This window comes from Grampus griseus, assembly GCF_964374135.1.
Source record: "Grampus griseus genome assembly, chromosome: 5".
Lineage (NCBI taxonomy): Eukaryota > Metazoa > Chordata > Mammalia > Artiodactyla > Delphinidae > Grampus > Grampus griseus.
In genome coordinates, this window is record NC_138998.1 from 62,868,276 (window position 1) to 62,890,988 (window position 22,713).

Sequence of the window (22,713 nt, forward strand, 5' to 3'; positions counted from 1 at the left end):
GACCCAGTCTGGTTTTCACCTCTCTTCTTTAATGCATAATTTTTATGTTCATACTCATCTTGGCTGCTGGTTCACATTAATGAACATTCAGTCCTTTAAGATATAAGGGATATGATGTGGGTGTCATGATTTGGGCTCCTCACTTGCGGTGCCCTGGAGAAGCGTGGGAGATCCTTAGCCTAGCTGCGTGCTTTGCTACCCTCAATCTCACTCCCACCCTGCTTCCCCTTCTATCTGCACTCCAGGGTTCAGGTATGAGGGCTGCAATGGGCTACCCCCGGAATCAAGCAACCCTCAGCGGAGGTGCTGAAACCCTATGTGACGGCACCAGAAGGCTTCTGAGCCATCCCATCCCAGCGGTGAGGAAGGCCGCCGCATACCCTAGAGCAGCTGTGTGACGTAATAAACCCTGTGGGCTCTGCCCCTTTACCTGGGTTACAGCAGCACAGGTGGACTGAGGTGTTAGGTGTCTGTGCTTACTTTGGGCTAGAATCCTATCAGTTCAGCAGGTAACACCAGTCAGCTAATGCTGCTCTGAAGCTTTGACTGACAGGGGTATGTGTCTGATTAATTCGAAATGCAAAAATTTGTCACTACTTCATACGTGGCCTCTGACAGACAAATACGGCATCACAGGGATAAAGGAAAAAGCTCAGAAACTCTGCGCAAGTTCTTGAGTTTGGGGCTAACAGCTCAATGGCTGTGTCCATACAGGGCAGGGCATTTGTTTTCTCTGAGTCTGTTAGTTCGCTAGGGCTGCCATAACAAATCCCACAGGCTGGGTGGCTTAACCAACACCAATCTATTCCTTCACAGTTCTGGAGGCTGGAAGGCCAAGGTCAAGGTACATCTTGCACCTTTCAGGGTTGGCTTCTTCTGAAGCCCTTCTCCTGGGTTTGCAGATGGCCACCTTCACACAGCCCTTCCTCTGTGCACGCACATCTCCGGTGCCTCTCTCTGTGCCCAAATGTCCTCTTCCTGTAAGGACACCAATCAGATGGGAGTAGGGCCCACCCTAACTGCCTCATTTAAACTTAATCACCTCTTTACAGTCTGTCTCCAATTACAACCACATTCTGGGGTACTGGGGATGAGGGCTTCAAAATATGAACAAAATTCCCCCCCCCCTCACCAAACATCCCTGCCCATAAGAGGGACAATATGAAAACCTACATCATGGGTTATTTTGAGGACAAAAGAAACAAAGAATGTGAAGGTGCTCAGCAAACAGCAGTTAGGAACGTCCCTTATCACTGGGCTACTGAGAAGCCGGCATGCACGGGGAGGGGCTGTGGGACCTTCTTACTCGCCTCAGAAAGCAAGGATGCAACCCCGCTCTGCCCTGCTGCGGGCCAGGTTCGGCCCCCATGTTCTGGACGGGTGAGTGGTAGCTGGCAGACTCGGCCTGCCAAGCCAGTGGTAGGCGTCACCTTGGGCTACTCTCCTGCCTCCAGATTTCCATGGAGATAGCCCACGTGCCGTTGGCGGCTCAGGAACCCAGAGCCCAACAAAGCCGGGCACTGATCAGCCCACCTAAGCTTCCCACTGGGTCTGGTCTGGGCAGATGAAAGGCTGCTCCCAGCTAGAGAGCTTCAAAGCCCGCTTAGAAGCATGGCGGCCTGAAAACAGGCTGGGGGGTGGGGAGATGGAGATGGAGGGGGCTTTGGGGCTTCCTTGGACACAAAAAGGTGAATAAGGAAGGAAGGCTGTAACTTACCTGCCATGTTCCCACCTGGCCTTTCAAAGCACCAGGCCCTCAGGTATCCCAATCATAGCTTATTGGAAGGGTAATTTATGACCAGTGCTTTCCCTAGACATCCTAACTCAGACACAGCACAAAGTCAGAGGGCTCCTTGCTGGTAAACGGAGCAGGCAGGGGGCTCACTTCCTGGCGTTCTGTAAACCCAGAGTAAAGAGCGTGCTACTGCGAGCCAAGCTGTGAAGCACAGAGCACGGGCTTTGGACAGACTTAGGTCGGAGTGCCTACTGTTTGGCGCTCACTACTTCTATTACTGTGGGAGAAGTCGCTTAGCCTCTCCGAGTCTTTTATCAGGAAAATGTAGGTCTAGTAACCTCACTGGCAGGGTTGCTGATGAGGTTTAGAAGTGATGCCATCCAGAGCCTGCACAGAGAGCACACAGAAGGCCCTCAAGAAACAGTGGCTGTCATTGTGATTTTAGGTTTCTTTCGAAAGGGTGGACCTCAGGAAATTGTCTTTGCTACATAGTAAGCGCGTGGCCTTCTGCAGATGGTAATCCGTGTAATCCAGAGAAGGTAGTCCAGGAGGAAGGAGAGGAGGGAGAGGAGAAGATGGGGGGGGGAGGGTAGGAAAAGAAAGAGGAGAAGGACACTGAGGAAAAGAGGAGCAGAGATTCCACGACCTTGAGATTTTAGGGTGACGGTCCCTCCTGGCAAGAGAAGAATCCCTATTTCAACTTTTTTCCTTTAAAACAGGGAGCTTTTACTTGGAAATGAGTTCTTTAGTTCCTTTCCTTTCCCTGCCTTTGTGTTCCTGTGTGTGTGTGTGTGTGTGTGTGTGTGTGTGAGAGAGAGAGAGAGAGAGAGAGAGAGAGAGAGAGAGAGAGAGATACAATCCCGCAACGGGCCTGGTGGCTTTCCCTTGTTCCTGGGCTGAGCAATGAGGATGCAGAGAAGGATCTGGAGACAGGCATGGCTTTGACACCCCTGGTCCGGCTGGGCACCCCTTCTGACGGGCGGTTGCTTTGTGTCCTCATCACACTGGTTTGCAGGTATCTTCCACTCCCAGGGGTCTGTAAAGCCCCATCAGGGCATAAAAGTGGTCAGAGGGTACTGAGTGGCCTTGGACTCTGGGTGATCCAGATGGAAACGGAAAGGAAAAGCAGCCCAGAGCCACTGTTTTCTGAGGAGGAGAGGGGCTGCAGGGTGGAAGGGAGAGGAAATGTGTTGGCCCAGCGGGCAGGGGCCGGGGTTTCTGCCTCTGCTCTAGCTGTCTAGTTGTATGACCTTGGGCCAGTCACTTTCCTCCGCTGGGCCTATGTTTCCTTGATCGGGGGTGAGGGCATTCTATCCTTGAGTTTGGTTTGAGCTCTTCCAACAAAGGTGGAGGCTGGGTTTCCTGGCCGGCTGGGTCAAGAGTAGGTTGGCAGCAGGCCTTGCCGCTTCTCACACTGTGCAGAAGACAGAACGTTCTGTGCAGCCCTACACTGAGGCAAGAGGAAGGGTGAGTTTGGGCTCACAATGGCCATTGTGGCTGGTTCCTGAAAGCCTGCTTGTGCGGTGGGGCCTCTATTCTGTGTGGCTTTCTCTTCCCGGGTTTGGCAGGGCTCTGATGAAGGCTCGGTACATTGTCCCCTCCATGCCTAAGGGCCAGGGGCTTCAGAAGGGGAGGGGCAGCGTGCTGGTGGAGGTGTGTGGTGGGGAATTTCCCCAGAAGAAATGGTCTCCTGAAATGGCTCTGAAGGGAGGGTCTGACATCATCACCATGCCTCTAAGAAAGATCAAGAGTGAGAATATCGCATAAGGCTTGGGAGGCAGCGGAGCTACAGGAATCTTGACCTGGTGGTCCCAATGAGGACATGAAGAGAATGACTATTACTGGACACAGACTCCAGGCCAGGCCTAGAGTTCTGTCAGCTTTATTGTTTTTAATCTTTGTGGCAACTCTGTTGGATAGACACTATTATCCCAACATTAGAAAAAAAAAAATCTTGAGGCTCAGAGAGGTTGAGGAACTTGCCCAATGTCACAAAGCTGGCATATGGTAAAGCTGGAATTCAAAGCAAGGCCGGTCTGACCCCCCAGATAAGCTCTGAATAAAGGACTCAAAGCAGAGACCAAACATCTTGGCATGGTGGGACCTCTCAGTGCAGGGAAGGGGGCGTGGAGTGGGGTGAGCCTATCCTCAGCTCCTCGCAGGGGAGACTTCTTGTTAAATGGAATGCCGACTCTCTTGGCCTGAAGGTGAAATACTAGTTGGTTTATTATCTGGCATTACTTTGCCCACTGAGCTCAAGAAGCTTCAATTCCACATACAGTGCATATAACAGAATCAATCAATTAGTGGTGAGATCTTCCAGTTCAGCTCAAGCCTGAGTCTCAGGCATGACACACATAAGGTACATTACAGAGAGCTACGCCCACCAAATGAATCACAGCTAGAGGGATGCACATATCCAGAAAGGCAAAGCAAAAAGATAGTTGTGACTTTCTGGTTGTTGAGTCAAGATCAACCAGAAATGGGGAGGTGGGGGAGGGTATTGTGTGAATGGAAAGAATGCCAGGTTTGGTATACTTGGACTTGGCTCTAGTCCCAGATCCACCAATTAGTGTGGCCTTGGACAGGTCAATTAACCTCCCTGGGCTTGTTTTTCTAATTATAAAGTGTCTCTCAGGGGTGCTGTAGGGGACTGAAACGAGATGATGAATGCAAAATATTTCTAGCATATGGTGCTAAATTCAAGTAGGTGCTTAACAAGTGTTGGACGAATTGTCCGGAAAATGGGAAGAGATGGGTGCTGGCTGCAGGCTGGAGGTGGAAAAGACACAGGGCCCTGCTTCAGGCATCCATTCTGCCAACAGTAGCCACTGGTAATGGGGAGGGCTTTGGGGTGGAGGTAGACAGGAGAGGGCTGAGCTTGTGGGCAGAAGAAGTCGGGACCCTGTTGGGTGGTTTGCGGGGAAGGAGGCATCATCCACACGGTAGTGTCCCCTTTGTCTGTCCCCCACTTCCTGTTGGCTTTTGTCCATTTTTCCTCTTGTGCCACTGACTGCTATTCAAGGCCTCAGAGTTGTAAGCCTGTGTTCTGCACCAGCCTCCTAACTGGCCTCCTTGCTGCCAGTTCCTTTCCTTTTCCTTGAATCCAGACTGCGTGCTGCTCTCTCATCCTATTGCTCTTGGCTTAAAACCCTTCATTATTAACCTTCCCATTATTCAAAGGATCATATACAAACTCCATGGCACATTACTCAAGGGTCTCTACGTTTCCAGTCTTCCCCTTTGCTATTTCTGTGTGCTAATGCTCTAGTCCATGTGCCTCTTCTCTCATTCTGTCCTTTCCAATCCTTTCCGGCTTCAAGTACTGGCACACACACATTCTATCTTGTTCGTTCGTTCATTCATTCATTCATTCATTCAGTCATACATCAAATATTTATTGATCACCTCCTAGGTGCCTGGCACAGTGCTGGGCAGCAGGGGATTGAGTCCCTAAGGAAAGCCCCTCCTTTTCTTACTCCCCACACTCTAACCGTACTCTGTTTCTGCCACTCCGTGGTGCTTGCCTATCATGCCAGTGGTAACATGATCGTTCTACATATATTTCTTACATTCGACTGAGATCTGCTGGAGGTTGGAACCATGTCACACTGGTGCTTGCACCCTCTATAGCACCTGGAGCACTCGGTACTTGAAGGCAGGTTTGAATCAGCTCTACTCGGTATCCTCTGTATTCTTCGGCCAGTCACTTAACCCCATTAGCGTCAGCCATAAAATAGATTAAATAATTAAATAGGCAACAGCTTGGCCCATAAATAAGGGCTCAGTAAACAACAGCCCAATACATATTTATTGATTAATTAAGAAGATGAAGCACTTCTTGCACGACTTAAAAACAGATCAAGAAGCACAGGCTGTGCAGAGCGTGTGGCCAGGACGGAGTTTTGCTGTGGGCTGGGTCTTAGGAGGTGCCAGATATTAAAGTTGCTAGAGGGGAACAGGAGCTGGTGGTGGGTCAAGATGGGGCAAGCAGAAGAGGGAAAAACCTAAGATGTCTAGGCCTGCCAGACAGCCAGTCTAGAAGTTTCTTCTGCATGTGAAAAACGAAAGTTTCCTTGGTTCTTTGGTTCTATTTTGAGCAACAAACCTCCTAAGGCAGGAATTCAGTTGGAGTTTAACTGCAGCTTGAACCTGTATGAGCAAGTTTCCCTCTGCGGACGTGGAACAGCCTCCGGAGGCCCTATTCTGCCTCGCCCACCCCTCCCCATCTTGGCGGGGTGTGGGGGGGGCACTCAGCTGGAGGCAGAGTCCTCCTGATTCACAAGTCAGCTGGGGAAGAATGAAGGATCGCTTCACTTGAACTTCTAGTAAATGCGGGTTGGGTCAGGGACAGGCAGAAATGGGGAGGCTGGGGTGGGTGGTCTGGTGTGTATAGAAAGAATTCCATGTGTGAAATACTAGGACTTGGGCTCTAGTCCCAGGTCCTCCAGTTTGTGTGACCTTGGGCGGGTCAATTAATCTCCCTAGGCCTCATTTTTCTAATCTATAAAGTATCTTCTTGGCATCCTCGGGGGAGCAGCCAGGCCCACCAGTGCAGTGCTTTTCAAACTTGAGTAAGCATTCATCACCAGGGGATCTTGCTGACAGGCAGATTGGGCTTCAGGACGTTTGGCCTACATTCTGACACTCTCAGGTGATGCCCTTGCTGCTGGCTGTGGACCACGTGAGGTTCTAGTGCAGGGATGGGCAAACCACGGCTCGAGGGCCAAACCCAGCCTGCTGCTTGTTTGTGTAAATAAAGGGGGACTAGGACGCAGCCATGCCATTCGTTGCGTGTGGTCTATGGCTGCTTTCACGCTGAGGGGTTGGAGGTAAGCAGTTGTAGCCGAGACTGCATAGCCCACAAAGCCTAACTATTTTAAGAGTTACTATTATGTGGTCCTTTACAGGAAAAGCTTGCCAACCTCTGCTCTAGTGGACAGAGGGCTGGCCTGTGTGAACTAAAAGACCTGCATTTCAGTCGGGGTTTGGCCAAGGGCCAGCCACTTCACCTTGCTGGTTCCCCCTCTCCTTATCTTGAGGACGAAAGGATCTCTAAATTTCTAAGAGACCAGTGAGTCTGGGATTTCAATACTACATAGACCTGAGAATCAGGTTGTGTGGCCCTGATTTGGAAGCTGCAAAAACACACCTAGCCTAACCCGCAGAGTCCAGCAGGCAACCCTGACAGGTACGGAGAGACTGCGTGATGTAGAGGCAGCTGGGAACACATAGGGGCTCGGAGAAGGGACCAGTGAGGATGGAAGGCAGACCTCCTGGCCTCCTGTCCAGGCCGATGCTGGCACAGCAGCTCTGCAACATTGCTCACGAGCATCACACACACAAATTTCATCCCATCAAACACGGTTCCCTATCTTACTGCTCCAGGTGCCCCTGACCCTGGGTGCTTTTGGTCAACCAATATTAATAAGCTCTTTCAAGGTCTCAGAGGCCGTGCCAGGCACAGGGATGTAGAAGGAACTATGATATCTGGAGCCGAGGAGCTCACATTGGGTGGGAGAGACACCATGTGAGCAAATAATTACAGGAGAGTTCCATGAGCCGCTGTGACGGGAAATGCATCACTCTGGGTCTCTAGCTTGGGCAACAGGTGATGCCATCAACAAGGCAGGGAACGTGGGGATGGGCAATGGGCTTTAGGAGAAGGGGGAGGGTGTGTAAAGAGGGAGAAGAGAATGCCTCATCTGGGTTTGGGGCATGTTGATTCCAACGTGGGTGCTTGAGGGACTGAGTGACAAAGCTGTGATTTCCTGTGAAAAGCAGAGCAGAGTCTCTCTGTAGGCCTGCCACTGATGCAGAGGAATGACTGGTGTGTTGCCATGGTTACTTCCCAGCGCTGAGGGGCGTCCCAGCGCACACCCCCCAAGTGCCCGCCAGGCTCTTTAGGGGTTGCTAACCTTGCTCCATCTCAGCCCCTAGGTGAGACCTTGGCCAGAGAGACCTCTGTGAAATGCACACTTTTTAGGAACATTTCTATTTTTCAACCCGAATGAGCCGTGAGTGGCTGGCAATTGCTCACTACGACTGTCTTTCTGGTCAGATCTCCACCAAATGGGAAAATTGGGAACATACAACTCTGGACAGCTCCTGAACCCAACCGGCCACTTTCTGTTATGGTTTCCTACAAGTGAGGAGAGAGCCCTGAGAAGCAATGAACTCATGTACCCATGATTATCCTATTGTCTCATCTGAGCTCTGGCTCACCACCCGGGAGGGTGGATCTCTGACAGCTGGATGGCGTCCCTTTATCTGGCTTTGGGATTCAGGGTAAGACCCATGCAATTAGTGAAGATCCACATGGGCACAGTGCACAAGCAGGTTGAACCACCTGTGCCCACAAAGTAGTGGTGTCAACTGACTCTGAAGTGGGAGGGTTTTCCTCTTCCCAGGTAAGACCCTGGCATCTGGGTGGCAGATTTGATGACTGTATGCTTTTGCCAGGAGGGTGCCTGTGTGAGTGCCTGCTAGTTGGTTTGAGTTCCAGGCTAGCGAGCCTATCTGTGAGCCACGCAGTGGCTGGCTGGCCTTGCTGGGGTGCTGAGTAGCCATGCGACTCTCCCTCTTAGCACTTATCACAGATCCTAACTACATGCCTATCTGTGGGATTGTTTTACTGAGGCCTGGTTCCCGCACTCCCTAATGGCTGCAGGCACTAGATCTGGTTTTGCTCATCAGTGTGCCCTGGTGCCTGGCATTTGGTCTGTGTTTCGAAGGTGTGTGTTGAATAAATGACAGAAAGCCTGTCACTGCTGCTGGGAAACTGACTCAAAACGTATATCCTACCAAAGGTCTCCCTGTTTTTGTTTACCAGGAATTGCAAAAATTATTCCCTAGTGAAAGTCTGGGGAGATCTTGCCCTCTCTGTTTAGAATCTTGTCTAGGACACCCTGGATGCAGTTCACACGGGGTTGACTAAGAAACCTCACTGAGGGTAAGGTAGCCAGCTCTGGGTGACACAGCCTCAAGGCTGCTGCTGGCTCAAGGCTGAAGGCTGGATGGGGGCATACATGAGCCTCAGAGAAGAGTCTGAGAACATGTGTAGGAAGTCTCCGCATTCACATCCAGGGTGGGGCCGGAGAGAAACAACGGCAGAGCTTCCAGGGCTTCGCTCCCTAGCCTCGGGGGGGACTGATCTAGCTTGTGCCATGCATGCCCTTGGTAATTCAAGGCTTGGCACCCTTACCCTCACCTGGCTTCGCCGGATAGCCACTCAGGTGGAACCTCCACATAGGCAGCAACAGCCAAACACGCTTAAGCACAGTGCCAACAAGTAACCCTTGAGTTGTGGGCTGTTAGAACCATAGGTAATTTAAAGATAATCCAGACCAAATTACTGAAGCAGAAGTAGAGAGAATGAAATTCTAAATTGGGCCCTTTTCTCACGTACTAAATACTCATCACCTTCCACTGATCACTTAACAATTTTTCTGATTACTATTGATCAAGCGCTCACCACGTTCCAGGCATTCTGCTAAGTGTTCTACATGGATGATCTCATTTAACTCTCAAAACAAGGTGACTATGCTGATGGAGAGAGATTATAATTGTTTCCATTTTGCAAGGGTTGAAATGGAGGCTTGGAAAAATTCAGTGATTCAACTAACATCACATGGCTGGTGGTGGGGAGGTCTGGGTCTTCTAGCTTCTAGTTCAATGGTCAGTCCCTTACTCTACAGCGACTCTCAGCTATAAGTCCTCCAGGCTACATCTGAATTACTTATTTGAAGACAGCCAGCACATCTTACTTATCAAATGAGTTTCTAATGGTTCCATGAAACTAAATTCTCAGTCTCACAAATATTGGCATCGAACTCTTTGTAAGACTATTATTTTTTTAAGATTTTTCCCTGAGGGTCTGCTCCTGTCCACCTCCAGAATCTACTGCCCACTGTGCTCACAGGCCAAAGGCAAGATTCCTTCCCCGCCCCCCCACCGCCCTCCGACAAACATTTCTGTAGAACAACCTGAGCCAGGTAGGATGTTAGGCTCTGAAGGGGACACAGAGATGAAGAACACATGCTCCCCATTTTCCAGGTACTGGCAGGAGAAAAATATGATGAGGATACATGTGCCTACGAGACAAGGCAACCCATAATCAGTGTACTGTCAAGACAGAAGCCCAAATTAAATGCTCTAGGAATTCGGAGGCCAGACTCACTTCCAGAGGTTGCACCATAGGCTCTAGGAAGGAGATGGCCCTTGAGGTAGGTCTTGTATGAGGAGCAGAATTTCAACCAAGTGTATATGGAGCCTTTCCTTGGACTGGAACATAAATGCTTCCTGTTTTCTGAGTGTCTGGCTTGTACAGAACACATAGTAGGACCTCAAATAAATTTTCTAGTTGGACACTAGCCACTTGGGGCTAGGCTAGGAATCAGGGACTTGGTTCTGATGCGACCACTGGACATAAATTGTATAAGTCCTATTGCTTCTCTGGGCCTCTGTTTTTCCCAACTATGAAATAGGGACATGGAGGGGAGTGGGTATAACCTTGCTCATGGGTTTCTGGTTAGGGTTAGGTTAAGTTAATATATGAAAGACTATCTGCAAGCCAAAATGAAATATAAATACCTGTCACTATTCTTACTGATATTATAAAAACTAAAAAGAACCATTGCCCAGGTACCTCTCATTTATCCAATAAACTTTTTTGGACTAACTACACGGGGTCAGGCACTGGGGAAAAGATGAATACTATCCAGCCTCCATCCTTGGAATTTGAAAGGTCTAGGAAAGGAGGCAGAAGGTACAATTGATGGTATAGGTTTAATGTGCTAGGGCAAAGTCTGGGCTGGAGTTTGGCAGGATCTCTGCTCTTTCTTAGTGATAGTACAGATAGGTGGCAATGCTAAACCTGAGAACTTCAAAATCAGTCATTCAGCTGGTATGCCCCAACATAACATAGCCTTAAAGGTGAGGAGAAAATTTAAGCTTATACTATGTTCCAGGCACTCTGACATCCATCATCATGACAAGCTAGGTATTATGATGCCAATTTTACAGGTGAGGAAGCTGAGACTCAGAGAGGTTGGGTAACTTTCCAAGGTTTATAAGACTAGAAAGTGTAAAGCCTAAATTTAAACCCAGGTCATTCAACTGCAAGCTTGGTACTTTCCCCAAGACCACTTCTTGCTTTCTAATCAGCCAGTGGTTTCATAGAACTCATTCCATGCTAATCTTGATTGACCTTCTTTCTTGGCTTGCTTTTCCAAGGAGAAAGACTGACCTGTGATGAGATTTGACAGTAACATTTTCTGTTGTCATTTCCTTTAACACTTCCTATGATAAACCCCCTCCCTCTCACTATTCTCTTCTGACCTCTCCCTCACCTCCAACCCTAGTGAATCTGCCAAGGAATAACAAATCCCAACAAATAAAGAGCCTGCAGAGGAAGATCCCTACCTTCTCAGCCACTGGCCTATAAACCGAGATAAAACACACCGAAAGAAGGAAGAAACCTGCCATATAATTCTGTTCAAGGAGTCCACTAGACCCAAACCTGGCCGTGCCTTAATTCTGTGGAGCTGTAAGCAACCTACGCTCTACAGGAACCTGTAGGATTGTCAGATTTGCCTATTTTACACATAATGAAAACTGAAACCCAAGAAGTTGAAAGGACTTGCCCAACATCATACACTAGTGAGAGGCAAAGTCTGGACTGGAACCCAGGACTCTTGACTCCCAGGCCAATGCTTTGCCACTTTTTAAAATGGGTTGCCTCTTTAGCGTTTCCTCATTAACATCTCATCTTAAAGGAGATCATGGCCCTTTAAGAAAAAGCTTTCACTGTAGGTTCGTTCTCTGCAAAGCCCAGAAGCCAAGACTCCCTCCTCAGTCTCTGCTCTAATCAGCTCCTGTCCTCATCTAAAGAACAGGAAGTAGCTGCATTTTTAGCTCTGAAAGCATATTCTTGGGGTGGGAAAGGGGGATTTTGGGAAGAGAGTTCCTGTACATGAAGGTCATGAGCGATCAGCAGACACATTACTCTTGCTTGAAGAAGGGGAAGATATACGGTAAGACATACAAGGGAAGATGACGATTGTCCTTGAGCCCCAACCAGAAAACATCCTCAGCAAGAGCGGCCCCCAGCCCCTGCCTGAGGGGAGGGGGATTCTGCCCTGATTCTGCTCTGCCTGGATGCCAGAGTGGCGGCTGGGGTGGGAACACTGGGGTGGGAAAGTTTGCAGAAACTTTCTACAACTTCCAATGCTCCCCCACCCTCTGCTAGCACCCACAACTTCCCCTGCCAAGGGAGGAAGGAGGAACACATTATTGAGTTTAATAATTTATACAAATTGAAAAGTTTACTCTGAAATAAAGGGGACTTAAGAGGGAAGCAGAGAAAAAAAAAATTCCCAAGTCTTCTCTTAAAGGACACAGGTGTGCAGATGACCCCTCTTGATGACCTTGCTTCAGAATACGACAATCTGATTGTTTAACAGGTAGGTCTGAAATAAGGCAGTAACCATTCCCTCAATGGTTGGCCAAGTTTTGTCTCCTTCTACTGGTGGGATCACATCCAGCCTTAGGACTAACCACCTGGGACATCAAAGAACCCAGACCCAGATTCCTGGACACTTGTCTATGTTGGTGGTTCTCAAACCCGGCAGCCCATCCGATCGTCTGGGGAGCTCATTACAAATTTAGGTTCCCAGGAACCAACCCAGAGATTGATTATGGAGATCTGGGCTGGGGCCCAGGACTTCATTTTCGATAGGCAGGTCTGGTTTAAAAATCAATGGTCTGGTCAATCCCATCCATTCAGTCATTAAAACTTTTATACCAGATGCTGGTTTTATGGCAAAGAAAACCAACGTCCCAAAAAGTAGGTTAGTGCCAGCACTTGGATTTGAATCCATTCTCCTGCTCCTCAGGTGGGGTCTTTGCCAAAGCCCTCACATACGGCTTCTCCCCACACCCCTACTCTGGCTCACCAGCCACTGAGAATTCCTGCGGATCAGCGGGGCCGGCTCATCCGATCCACAGAAGAGGCAGAGCCGCCAGGAACTTTGATTGAGGCCCGTCTGGTTTGCTGGTGGCAGTGGCTGGTAAGGTAGTTTTAAGGGCACTCTCAGAAAGCTGTGTCCTGTATCCTGGCGGGTAGTTGATGGCCTCTAAGGCACACTATCCAGTTGTTCCAGGCAGGAAGAAGAGTCGGCTCATGGCCGGGTGGCAGAGGCAGAGGGAGTGAGGGGGCAGTAACAGAAGATGCAGTCCGGAGGTGACGAGAGGCCAAACCCTCTAGGACCCTCTAGGCCACATGAAGAGCTTTAGCTTTCAGTCTGAGCCACTGCAGGATTCTGAGCAGGAGAGTGGCACGGACAGACATATTTTCCCAGGGGCATTCTGATGCAGTGGTGAGAAGTGACTGTAGAGGGTGGGGGAAGAAGCAGGGAATCCAGTTGGGAGGGTTTGCAGTAATCCAGGGGATAAGGGATGGTGCCTCAGACCAGGGTGGTAGGAATCTTAGATGTTTTTAAAGAGTAGAGCTAACAGATTTTTGGATGGGTTGGGTATGAGATATGAGATAAAAGGGAATCGAGGACGGTGCCAAGTGTTTTGGCTTAAGCAGCGGGCAGGTTTGAGTTATCGTCAACTGAGATGGAGAAGGCTGTGGGTGGAGAAGGTTTGGGGGAGGGACGTCAGAGATCAGTTTTGGACTTGCTGAGTCACTGGCACTCACGTGGTATTTAAATAAAGTCTCACTACTCGATGAGATCATCAAAGAAGTGAGTACAGACAGAAAAGAGAAGAGGGCTGGGGACCCTCCCGTATAAAGAGGTTAGAGAGAAGCTGAGGACTCAGCAAAAGAGACTAAGAAGGAGTGACCAGTGGGAAACCAGGAAGGTGTGGAGTCCTGGAAGCTGAGTGGACAGTGTTTCCAGGAAGAAGGAGTGATCAGTTGGGTCAGATGCTGCTGACAGATGAAGCAAGATCAAGATTGAGAACTGACTATTGGATTTAGTTACTGAAGGACACTGGTAACCTTGACACAAACAGCCTTTGACCCTAACCTCATGGAGTCCCACAGTTTGACTACTGACTGTCATTTTGGGCTCCCTTATTGTAACTTTTCTCAATTAGGTTATTAAACATTGCAGCATCAGGGATGATGAGTCAGTGTATCTCCGAGTCCCTGTAAAGTGTAGAAGCTTCTAGAGCCTGCTGTAGACCCTAATACAGTTTGCTGCCAGACCCGCCTGAACACCCCTCCCACTGACCTGGAGCAATTTTCCTCATGCTTGGCTTACCTTGAATGCAGAATTTCAGTTCCTTGGGGTCAGTGACGACTTTCCTGCTTTCCCGGATCACAGCCCGGTTCTTCTTGGTTTCTCCCCAGAGATTGGTGCCACCGTACATGCTGGGAATGTTGAGAATAGCAATGCCTTCAAGGAAGATGCCGCTCAGGTCCACCCCAACTCCGTCACACTGAGGGGCAGAGAGAGAATTTCATCCGTTAGTGTCCTCAGTATATCCCAACCCAAGGTGGCATGTATGTATGTGTATGTGTGTGTGTGTGTGTGTGTGTGTGTGCGTGTGTGTGTGTGCACGTGTGGTGTGGGCTCTCATGGAGAATGTGAAAGGCCGTCAGCCACCAGCCAGCCTCTGTCAGAAGCTGAATCTTGGGCAACACTGCTCAGGCCTAATGCTTTGGCTACTGCAGTGGGGTGAGGGAGGTCCAGTTCTGGTCAGCTCTGGGGAGACAGCACGAAGCTCCAGGAACCGTCTATAGATCTAGAAGGGCTTTAGGGATGGTTCAGAAGACAACTGCAAACTGTTCACCAGTCCAACATCATTATCATCAATCCTGCCCCTCCGTAACCACTGTGATCTGGTGGAGCACTGAGTCCAGAACCTAACACTGCATATTCTCAACAAATGACAGAAAAGTTTCATCTTACCTCTTCTTATTTTACCCCTCCTGTGAGAAGTATAAGACTTTAAGATTTGGATGGCTTTCAGAATTTTCCTGTCTCCTGTATCTCTATCGTAAGTGCAATTTTGGCATATGTGCTTGCTGATGTAGCAGAGTTTCTTTATCCAGTCTCTACCACCCACATCACCGCCAGGTACAAAAGGCCAGTAGGCTCCAATCTGCCTGTCTCACATATCTATAAAGTCAGCCTACTTTGGCATAATGCTTACCAAGGCAGCAAAAAATAGATTAGCTCTGATCCTCGTTCCTCAGGATTGGAGGTAGTCTACTTCATTTACAGAAGAAAACATTACCCAGAGAGGTAAGCTAAGCTATCCAAGATTGCACCGTTGATAAATAACAGAGCAGGGGTTCAAAGTTGGGGAATCTGACTACAAAGCCCAAGCTCTTTGTCTTGCTTAATGTGAGGCAGGAAAAAAAATCAAAAGCATGCAACAAAAATCCACTATCTTTGAGGTTACCAACAAATCCAAACTTCCAGAGATTTCTTAACAGATGAGTCATAGAAAGGTAGGGCTTGTTGCCATTCATTTTGGCATACTTCCTGATTTCTTTGCAGCTCTCAATTTATCGTATCTTATCATCCCCATGACTTGTCTCCCCAGCTACAAAATGGTAGAGAGTGAGCTTCTTTGGTGACTGGGAATTCCTTTCTTTATTAGGAAGTTCTGATTATTTCAGAGGTCTTTTAATGTTGAACCTGATTCTCTTCCTTCCTGCTTCCACCCGTTGGTCTTATTCTCCCTTCTGAAGTCAGACAGAATGAACCTCCTTCTCCTCCATGGAAGTGCCCACTGGGTACACGATGATGTACATCCATCAGCAGCAGCAGCATCATGCATATGCATTAAACGTTGCCATTTGCCAGGTAGGCTTTTAGACACATCTCACTTATTACCTTCATAATAATCTTATAAGTTAGTTACTAGGATTACCCTCACTGTACTTTTGGGAAAACTGAGGCACAGAGGCAGTTAAGTTACTTGCCCAAAGTCACACAACTTACAAACGGAAGTACACAGGTTGACGGCAGGCTGTCGGAGTCTCAGTCTTACCCACTCCTTTCTCTCTCTTCCCTCTCACAGCACCATTTAGTTGTGCCTCAGGGTTGAGCATTGTCAAGTCTCTGGCTCCTCCTGTGGGACCTGCCCCGTTCTGTACACACTACGGTTTGTTACTGTCCTACTCCATAAGGTCCTGGCACTGAAAAGAACACCAATGGCAGAATCTGATGGCACAGGCGGCAATGTCACCAGCACTTCCTGGGGCTGGGATCCCCTAATATTATCACGCCCCAGAAATGAAATAATGCGGGGAGCCCAGGTAGAGGCTCAACATGTCCCCCATGATCATTATCCTTAGTGTTAAATATGATCAAGTTTGCACTAGCTCTTTTATGAGCAGCTACATGACGACTGAATCACTTCAGCTTGAGCGGGTGGTCATCTCAGGCACTCAGGCCCTCATCCCATCATCTACTTCTCAGCCCAGTCTTCCCCATCCTGAACTTGTGTAGGTATTTTTAAATAACTTAGACAGAGGGTTTTGCACTTAATTTCATCTGACGTTCAGCCCAAGCCCCCACCAGTCCATCTAGTTTATATTAAATCTTCATTCTGTGACCCTATGCAATAGCTCTCCTATTATTTGCAGATTAGGTCCATTAATACACACATATAAAGGGCAAAACAGGGAATAAGCCGTCTCCTTGGTCAGTTTAACACACCAGATATTGTGCATTAAATGGCCCTTGGGGTGTGGCTGCCTAATCAGGGCTGCACCCTCTGAACAGGACTGTCACCCAGCCCACTTTTCATTACAGTATGGAATCATGGAACTCAGAGATGAGAGGGACCCAAGAGAACATGTCCTATCTTTCATCAGTGAGGCCCAGTGAGGTTAAAGATCTTGCCTGTGGTCATCCAACTTACTAATGGTGGAGTTAGACTAGTATCCAGGTGTTCAGACCTCAATTCTGTGCTCTTTCCACTAAAACATAAGACATTGTGCTGAGATCAAATAGCATTTCCTAAATAACCACCCTACAACCTCTATCAGAAAAGGAATAAGAGAACTCACATTAAGCCACTAATATCTGTAAAGGGCAAGTACTTGGTTAATACTTTATTCCAGAATTTTGCCAGGGGTTGGGATGAAGTATATCAGTCTGTGGTTTCCAGAATGTATCCTTTACTAATTTTTAAAAACTGGGGCATTTGTGTGTTTGCCTCTCATTGGATGGAGCCCACTGTGTTTTCTGGATTTGTCAGAGTGGTCCCCGAATGCCATCTATAGGTTTGTCCAGCAACTTGGATTCAAGTGTGTATGTTTTCCAAGGCCAGTTAGTTCTCTATGGATCAGCTTTGGGCTCTGATATCTACCTTTATCATTTGTTCTTCCATTTTTGGTTAAGGCTACTCTCTCTCTGGAAAAAATTAAAAAAAAACTCTTTCGGAATGTCAAAGTCCTAAAGAGGTATGCTTTCCATGTTCTTTTTTCTTTTATGTGGTACGCAGGCCTCTCACTGTTGTGGTCTCTCCCGCTGCGGAGCACAGGCTCCGGACGCGCAGGCTCAGTGGCCATGGCTCATGGGCCCAGCCGCTCCGCGGCATGTGGGATCTTCCCGGACCGGGGCATGAACCCGTGTCCCCTGATTCGGCAGGCGGACTCTCAACCACCGCACCACCAGGGAAGCCCCACACATATTCTTATTTAGGGATTTATAAATGTCAGACTTATTCTCTGACTTATTCACTGGGTCAGACTTTTCTCCAAACTCTGAAATTAGCTTTGCTCAACCCTGTGCCCAGCATTGAGTTCTTGAACGCTTTTCACCTCCTAGACCACTCAGTCACTTTCTCTGTTGGTTGTAGTGACTTCCGCATGACCTCAATTTATTCATTGTTGGCCAAAACGCCCCCTCCCTTCTAGAAGTAATAATAATAATACTAGCAGCTATTTGACAAGAGCTTCCGTGTGCTGGTCCTTCCCTTACATTCTCTCTTGGGATGCTCACATGAACACCGTGAGGGAGGCACCATTGCTACCCCCAAGGGACAGGGTCTCAGAGGGGTTAGGGTGCTGGCTTAAGGCTACACAACTTCCCCTCTACAGGCTGGCAGAGCTCGGTTGCAAACCCAGGCAAGTCAGATGCCAGATTCTACTCTGCAGACGAAAGAGTCAGTGCAGCAAACTGGGACTTTTGCTGATGCTAGACTTGTCGCAAAATTAAACTTCCAGCTGTTGTTTGAATAATTGAAATCTCCCACTACTACTCTGTATTGTAGAGTACTTAGAGCAGTGCCTGGCACGTCAATGTTGGTATCAGTATTATATCTTGCTTCTGTGCCAGATTTGTGTTTAAAAAAAAAAAGTAAACCATTAGCACAGCACAGTCCTTGGCACACGGTATTCCATAAAGTCACCTTTCTTCCCTACTGCTGTTTTAAGTGTACTCTGTCCCCTCCATCTCTAGTCATAACAAGCTAGGAGTGTTAGTTATTAACTTGGTAAGCCGTTAACCTCTCTCTGGAAGAGCAAACAGTCCTCACTCTGCTTTATGATAGAAGGTCCCCTTCCCCCACTATCTCACTGAGTCATAGGTGGACTGGGGCGAGTAGAAGAGGTGGGGGGAGCCTGGGGACTGTTGGATGTAGCTGCTCCCCACCTTTGGAATGCACCTATTTGGAAATTGAGAGGCAGTGCCTTGTCTTGGAAGGAGCATGCCTGGGCTTGGAGACAAAGAGATATGGGTTTAAATCCTGGCTCTGTCACTTGCCAGCTGTGCGATCCTGTGTTGGTTCCTTAACCTCTTTGAGCTTTAATCTGTCATCCGTAAGATGGGGTGGGGATGGGGAAATAACATTTACTTCGAGGGTTTGACTGGTCTCTGGAAGACAGCAGCATTCCAAAACTGTCTGCATTGTTATTACAGTTCATAATAATATTACCTGTGCCATGAGGCATTTTTCAGCCTGAAATCATCCTCCCACTACCTGAGATCTTGCTGGAAGCATTTTAATGGCCCCTTGGCCCAGCTCATGCTAGTGGGAGCCTTGCCTGACCATACCTGCATGCCCATTCTCCATGCTTCTTGGCCTGGACACCACACACTGATTTCTTTCAGAACTCCAGGGCTGCTTAAGGCTCGGGAAAGGTAGAAAGTTGCCGTGCTAGATCTGGGAACGTGGAGCCCAGAGAAGTACACTGTAGGCTTAAATGGAACACCGGCCCCAGGGCCGCTCCCGGCGGGTTCCTGAGCTAAATCCTCCAATAGTTCCATGACGTCATAGGGCCCCCCTCCCCCTGCTGGGACCCGGGTGGGGGGCGCCTCCTGGGGAGAGCGCAAGGACGGCGGTCCCTGTGCTCACCGTTGGCCATCGCTAACCTAGGACCGGGCTGGCAGGCTCGCCCCTGAGCCGAGGCTGCGCTGCAGCGAAACCCAGGTATTTACAGCCGGGTATGGGTCGAAACAGAGAGCTGTTGTCCCGGCTGCCCGGCAGCAAGCTCGCACAAGCCCCAAGTTGTGCTCAGAGTGGGCGCGGGCTGCGAGGTGCCGGACGCGGGCCGCCCGGGTCCGAGGAAGCAGCGCTGCAGGCGCGGGGTGGGGTGGGGTGCATCCAGGCCAGCCCGGTTCCTGCCCGCCTGGAAGCCGTTCAGGAATCTGCCGGAGCCCAGGCCGGGAGCCGCCCGCGCCCGCCTGCTCCAGGCCTTGCTGCGCCGGCCGCAGCTGTCGGCAAGTTCAACAGTCGTCCCCACTTGCGACGACAGTACCCATAGTTCTAGTTCCTAAGCCAAGGGATGGTTGGTTTGGTGGAGGGCCGGTGGGTAGTTGTATTCATCCCATTCCCCCAACCCCCTCCCCCACCTCTCAGATCCTTAAAATCCCCATAATTTTGGGCAGAACTAGGACCCGCCAAGTTCTCCGTGCTCTCTGAGGGGCAGAGAGCCGAGGAGGTGAGAGAGGGCAGTGGTGCTTCCCTGCCCGGGCCTCGGGCTTTTCCGAGCCCCGGGTGCGTACCTGCCGGCCTCGGTGACCTGAAAAAGGCGGCGGATCTGAGTGAGGCCGCCTGCATTTCAGCCCGTCCGATCCTATTTAGGAAGGTCCTCAGAGAAGGAGATCCCATAATTTATTTGATGACCTGTTTCAGTTTTTAGCAACTAGGAAATTCTCCCGTCTTCTGACCTCGATTCACGGTGCCACGGATTACGCTGATTTTCTCCAGTTTAGAACGCAGATTGTTTTGTTTCATACTCCTGCCATGGGGCAGTGTCTGCTCTCTGGAATGACCTCTTCCAGGCCAGATTATAAAGTGTAACCCAGGCTTTGATGCCTCTGGGGGCATTTGTCCCCTTTCAGCTTGAAATTTTCTTTCTTGGGTTCCCTGCCTCTGCACTATCTTGATTGTCTCTCCCATCTTTGGTGACTCCTTCCTGGACTTTCTTTTTAAAAATCTTTCTATTATGGATATTTTCAAATATGTAGGAAGATAAAATAATAAATCCCATGTACCCCAAATCTCAGCTTCAGCAATTAGCAATTCACAGCTAATCTTATTTCAACTCTACCCCAGTTCATTTGAACTATTTTATAGCAAATCTCTGATCTATCATTTCATCTATAAATACTTCTGTATGTATCTCTAAATGATAAGACTTTTTTTTTTGATAAGACTCTTAAAAAAAGCATTATCTCAATTCACTTATCACTCTTAGAAAGTAACAATAATTCTTTAACATTGATAGCCAGTAATTGTTCAAATTTCCTCAACAGTCTCATTTGGAAAAAAAATTGTTTTGTCTGAAAGGTCTACAGAGTGAATTTGGTTGATACATCTTTTAGGTTTCTTCTGATCTATAAATTCCCTGTTCTTTTTTTTTTTTTTTCTTGCCGTATAATATTTTATTGAAGGAAATGGGTAATGGGTCATTTGTCCTGTACAGCAGAGCAAACTTTAATGTGCATACGAATCACTTCAGGATGATTAAAATGCAGATTCTGATTTGGGAGGTCTGAGGTGGGCTGAGACCGCATTTCTACATCCTCCCTGGTGATACTGAGGTTGCATGTATGACGGACCACACTTTGCATCTCTGAGGTGTTTCTAAAACATATTCCCAGCCTATCTGGAGACTTGATCAAATTCAGGGTTGACATTTTGGCAAGAATACTCTATCAGTGTATTTCCTATTGCATCTCATCAGGAGGCACATAGTTTAGTTGTCTCATTTTTTGGTGATGTTCAGGTTGGTTAGTGGGTTCAGGTGTCATCAGCCTGACTCTTCCATTATAGAGTTCTTAATCAGTGGACGATGATCCTTGTCTGGACCCATTATTACAGTCCTTTAGTGGTAGGATACACTTGAGGACACCCTAGCACCCTTTCTGTGCTCTTCTTCCAAATTTCTACAAATGCCATTTTCTCTGTGCATTCTTCCTTTCCATTCTCCAAAAAGGATCTCTATCTCTCATCTCTGCATCTGTGTTCTCATGGAATCAAAGACCGAAGAGTCTTGAAAGATCATTCAGTCTAATTACCTCATTTTATAGATGAGAAAAATGGAGGTTAAGGAGGTGAAAGGAATGGTCCATTGTCACATAGCTAATCAGAGTCATCAGATCTGGAATTAGACCTTTGGTCATTTAGATTGGCCACCAAGAGGACATGAGTGATTTTGTAAAGAGGAATTTTGGCAGCTGGATGAGGGCCAAAGCACAGAATCTTAGAACAGTAAAGCCAGATGGAACATTAGGTTTGGTAATGTCTGATTACCAAAATGAGAACAATGAGGCCTAGAGGTGGTAAGTTACCTTTCTAGAGCACATGGCTGTCTCTTGGAAGAGTTAGGGCTTAATTAGGGCCACATATGTAGGCCACAGAGTTGGGCCTACTTGCTTCTGTTTCTGCTGTACTCACTGCCTAAACTGCCATGCAGCTCTTTTATGCGTATTAAAATCCTATTCCAGCTCAAAAGCTAACTCCTCTCTGGGGCTTTTTCTGTAGAGGAAATTGCTCTAGCTAGAAATTGATCTTCCCCTTCTCTGAATTTTCATTGCATTGTTTTTCTGTCGTATATGGAATGTATATTCTGCCGTAGATCAGGCATATTTGCCTGTCCCTAGGAGATTTTAAGCTCCCACAAGGGAGGGACCATATGTTCCATGGCTCTGTGTTTTCCGTAGTTCTGGTATGTCTTACCCATTTCAGAAGTCCAATATAACTATTTTTTAATTGGAAGAATGTGTACAGGGATCCCCAAACAAAAACCAAGGTGTTCCTTAAAGAAACCTGACAAGGTTTTTTTCCTTCCAGACGAGTTCCCACAACTTCCCAGGATGAGTATATTGACCGAATAAAGTGGACTGAATGCCCAGGTTAGGGAGAAATACGGAAGGTTAATCCAAGTCTGCAAGAAATGGTCCTCTGATCACAGCTAAGGGAACTCTATACCTGAACAGCTGGTAATAAGAATAGGACACATGGGACATGATGTATATGAGACAAACATTAAGGGACAGAAGACAAAAAGCACTCATTCATCCATCAAGAATGTTGGGAACCTATTTTGTGCTAGACCCTGGGGATGGAGTGGAAATGCGACACAGTCCCTTTTCTTAAGGGACCTCCTGCAGGTCAACGCTAGAGGCAGTGATATCCTGCTAAATGCTTAACAGCGGGATCTCCAGGAAAAAAAGAAGCTCTGATTGTGGTGTTCCACAGTGTAAATATTCCCACTATGGCCAATTTCAAGCTACAAATGTGACATCACCGAAAGCAGAGTTAGGAAGAGACGTGCCAGCAGGCAAGCTGGCCCCAGCATACCACTGAGAAGGCCGTAGATATCTGCATATCTGCAGGGCCTATGGCCAGAACAGAGAAATTTATTGGGAGTGAAAGAAAAGCAGTCAGGGCAAATAGTGCTGTCTATCTTCCCTAGAGAAGAACTAGAGAGAATGTTTTTAGTGTCAATAATCTGATGTGTATCCTGAGGGAAGAAAAGGGAAGAAATTGAGTGGTGT

At 48.1% G+C, this 22,713-nt stretch overlaps 1 protein-coding gene across 3 annotated transcripts in view; it reads right to left on the bottom strand.

Moving 5' to 3' along the window:
- The window catches only part of DGKG (diacylglycerol kinase gamma), a gene marked incomplete at both ends in the record, with an annotated part of 156,310 nt that overhangs the window by 19,294 nt on the left and 114,303 nt on the right, over positions 1 to 22,713 (bottom strand). For all 3 annotated transcript variants that reach the window (XM_082655499.1, XM_082655498.1, XM_082655497.1), the window contains one exon: positions 14,008 to 14,185. In XM_082655499.1, coding sequence (XP_082511625.1) covers positions 14,008 to 14,185 — 178 coding nt within the window. The remainder of the gene's footprint in view (positions 1 to 14,007; positions 14,186 to 22,713) is intronic.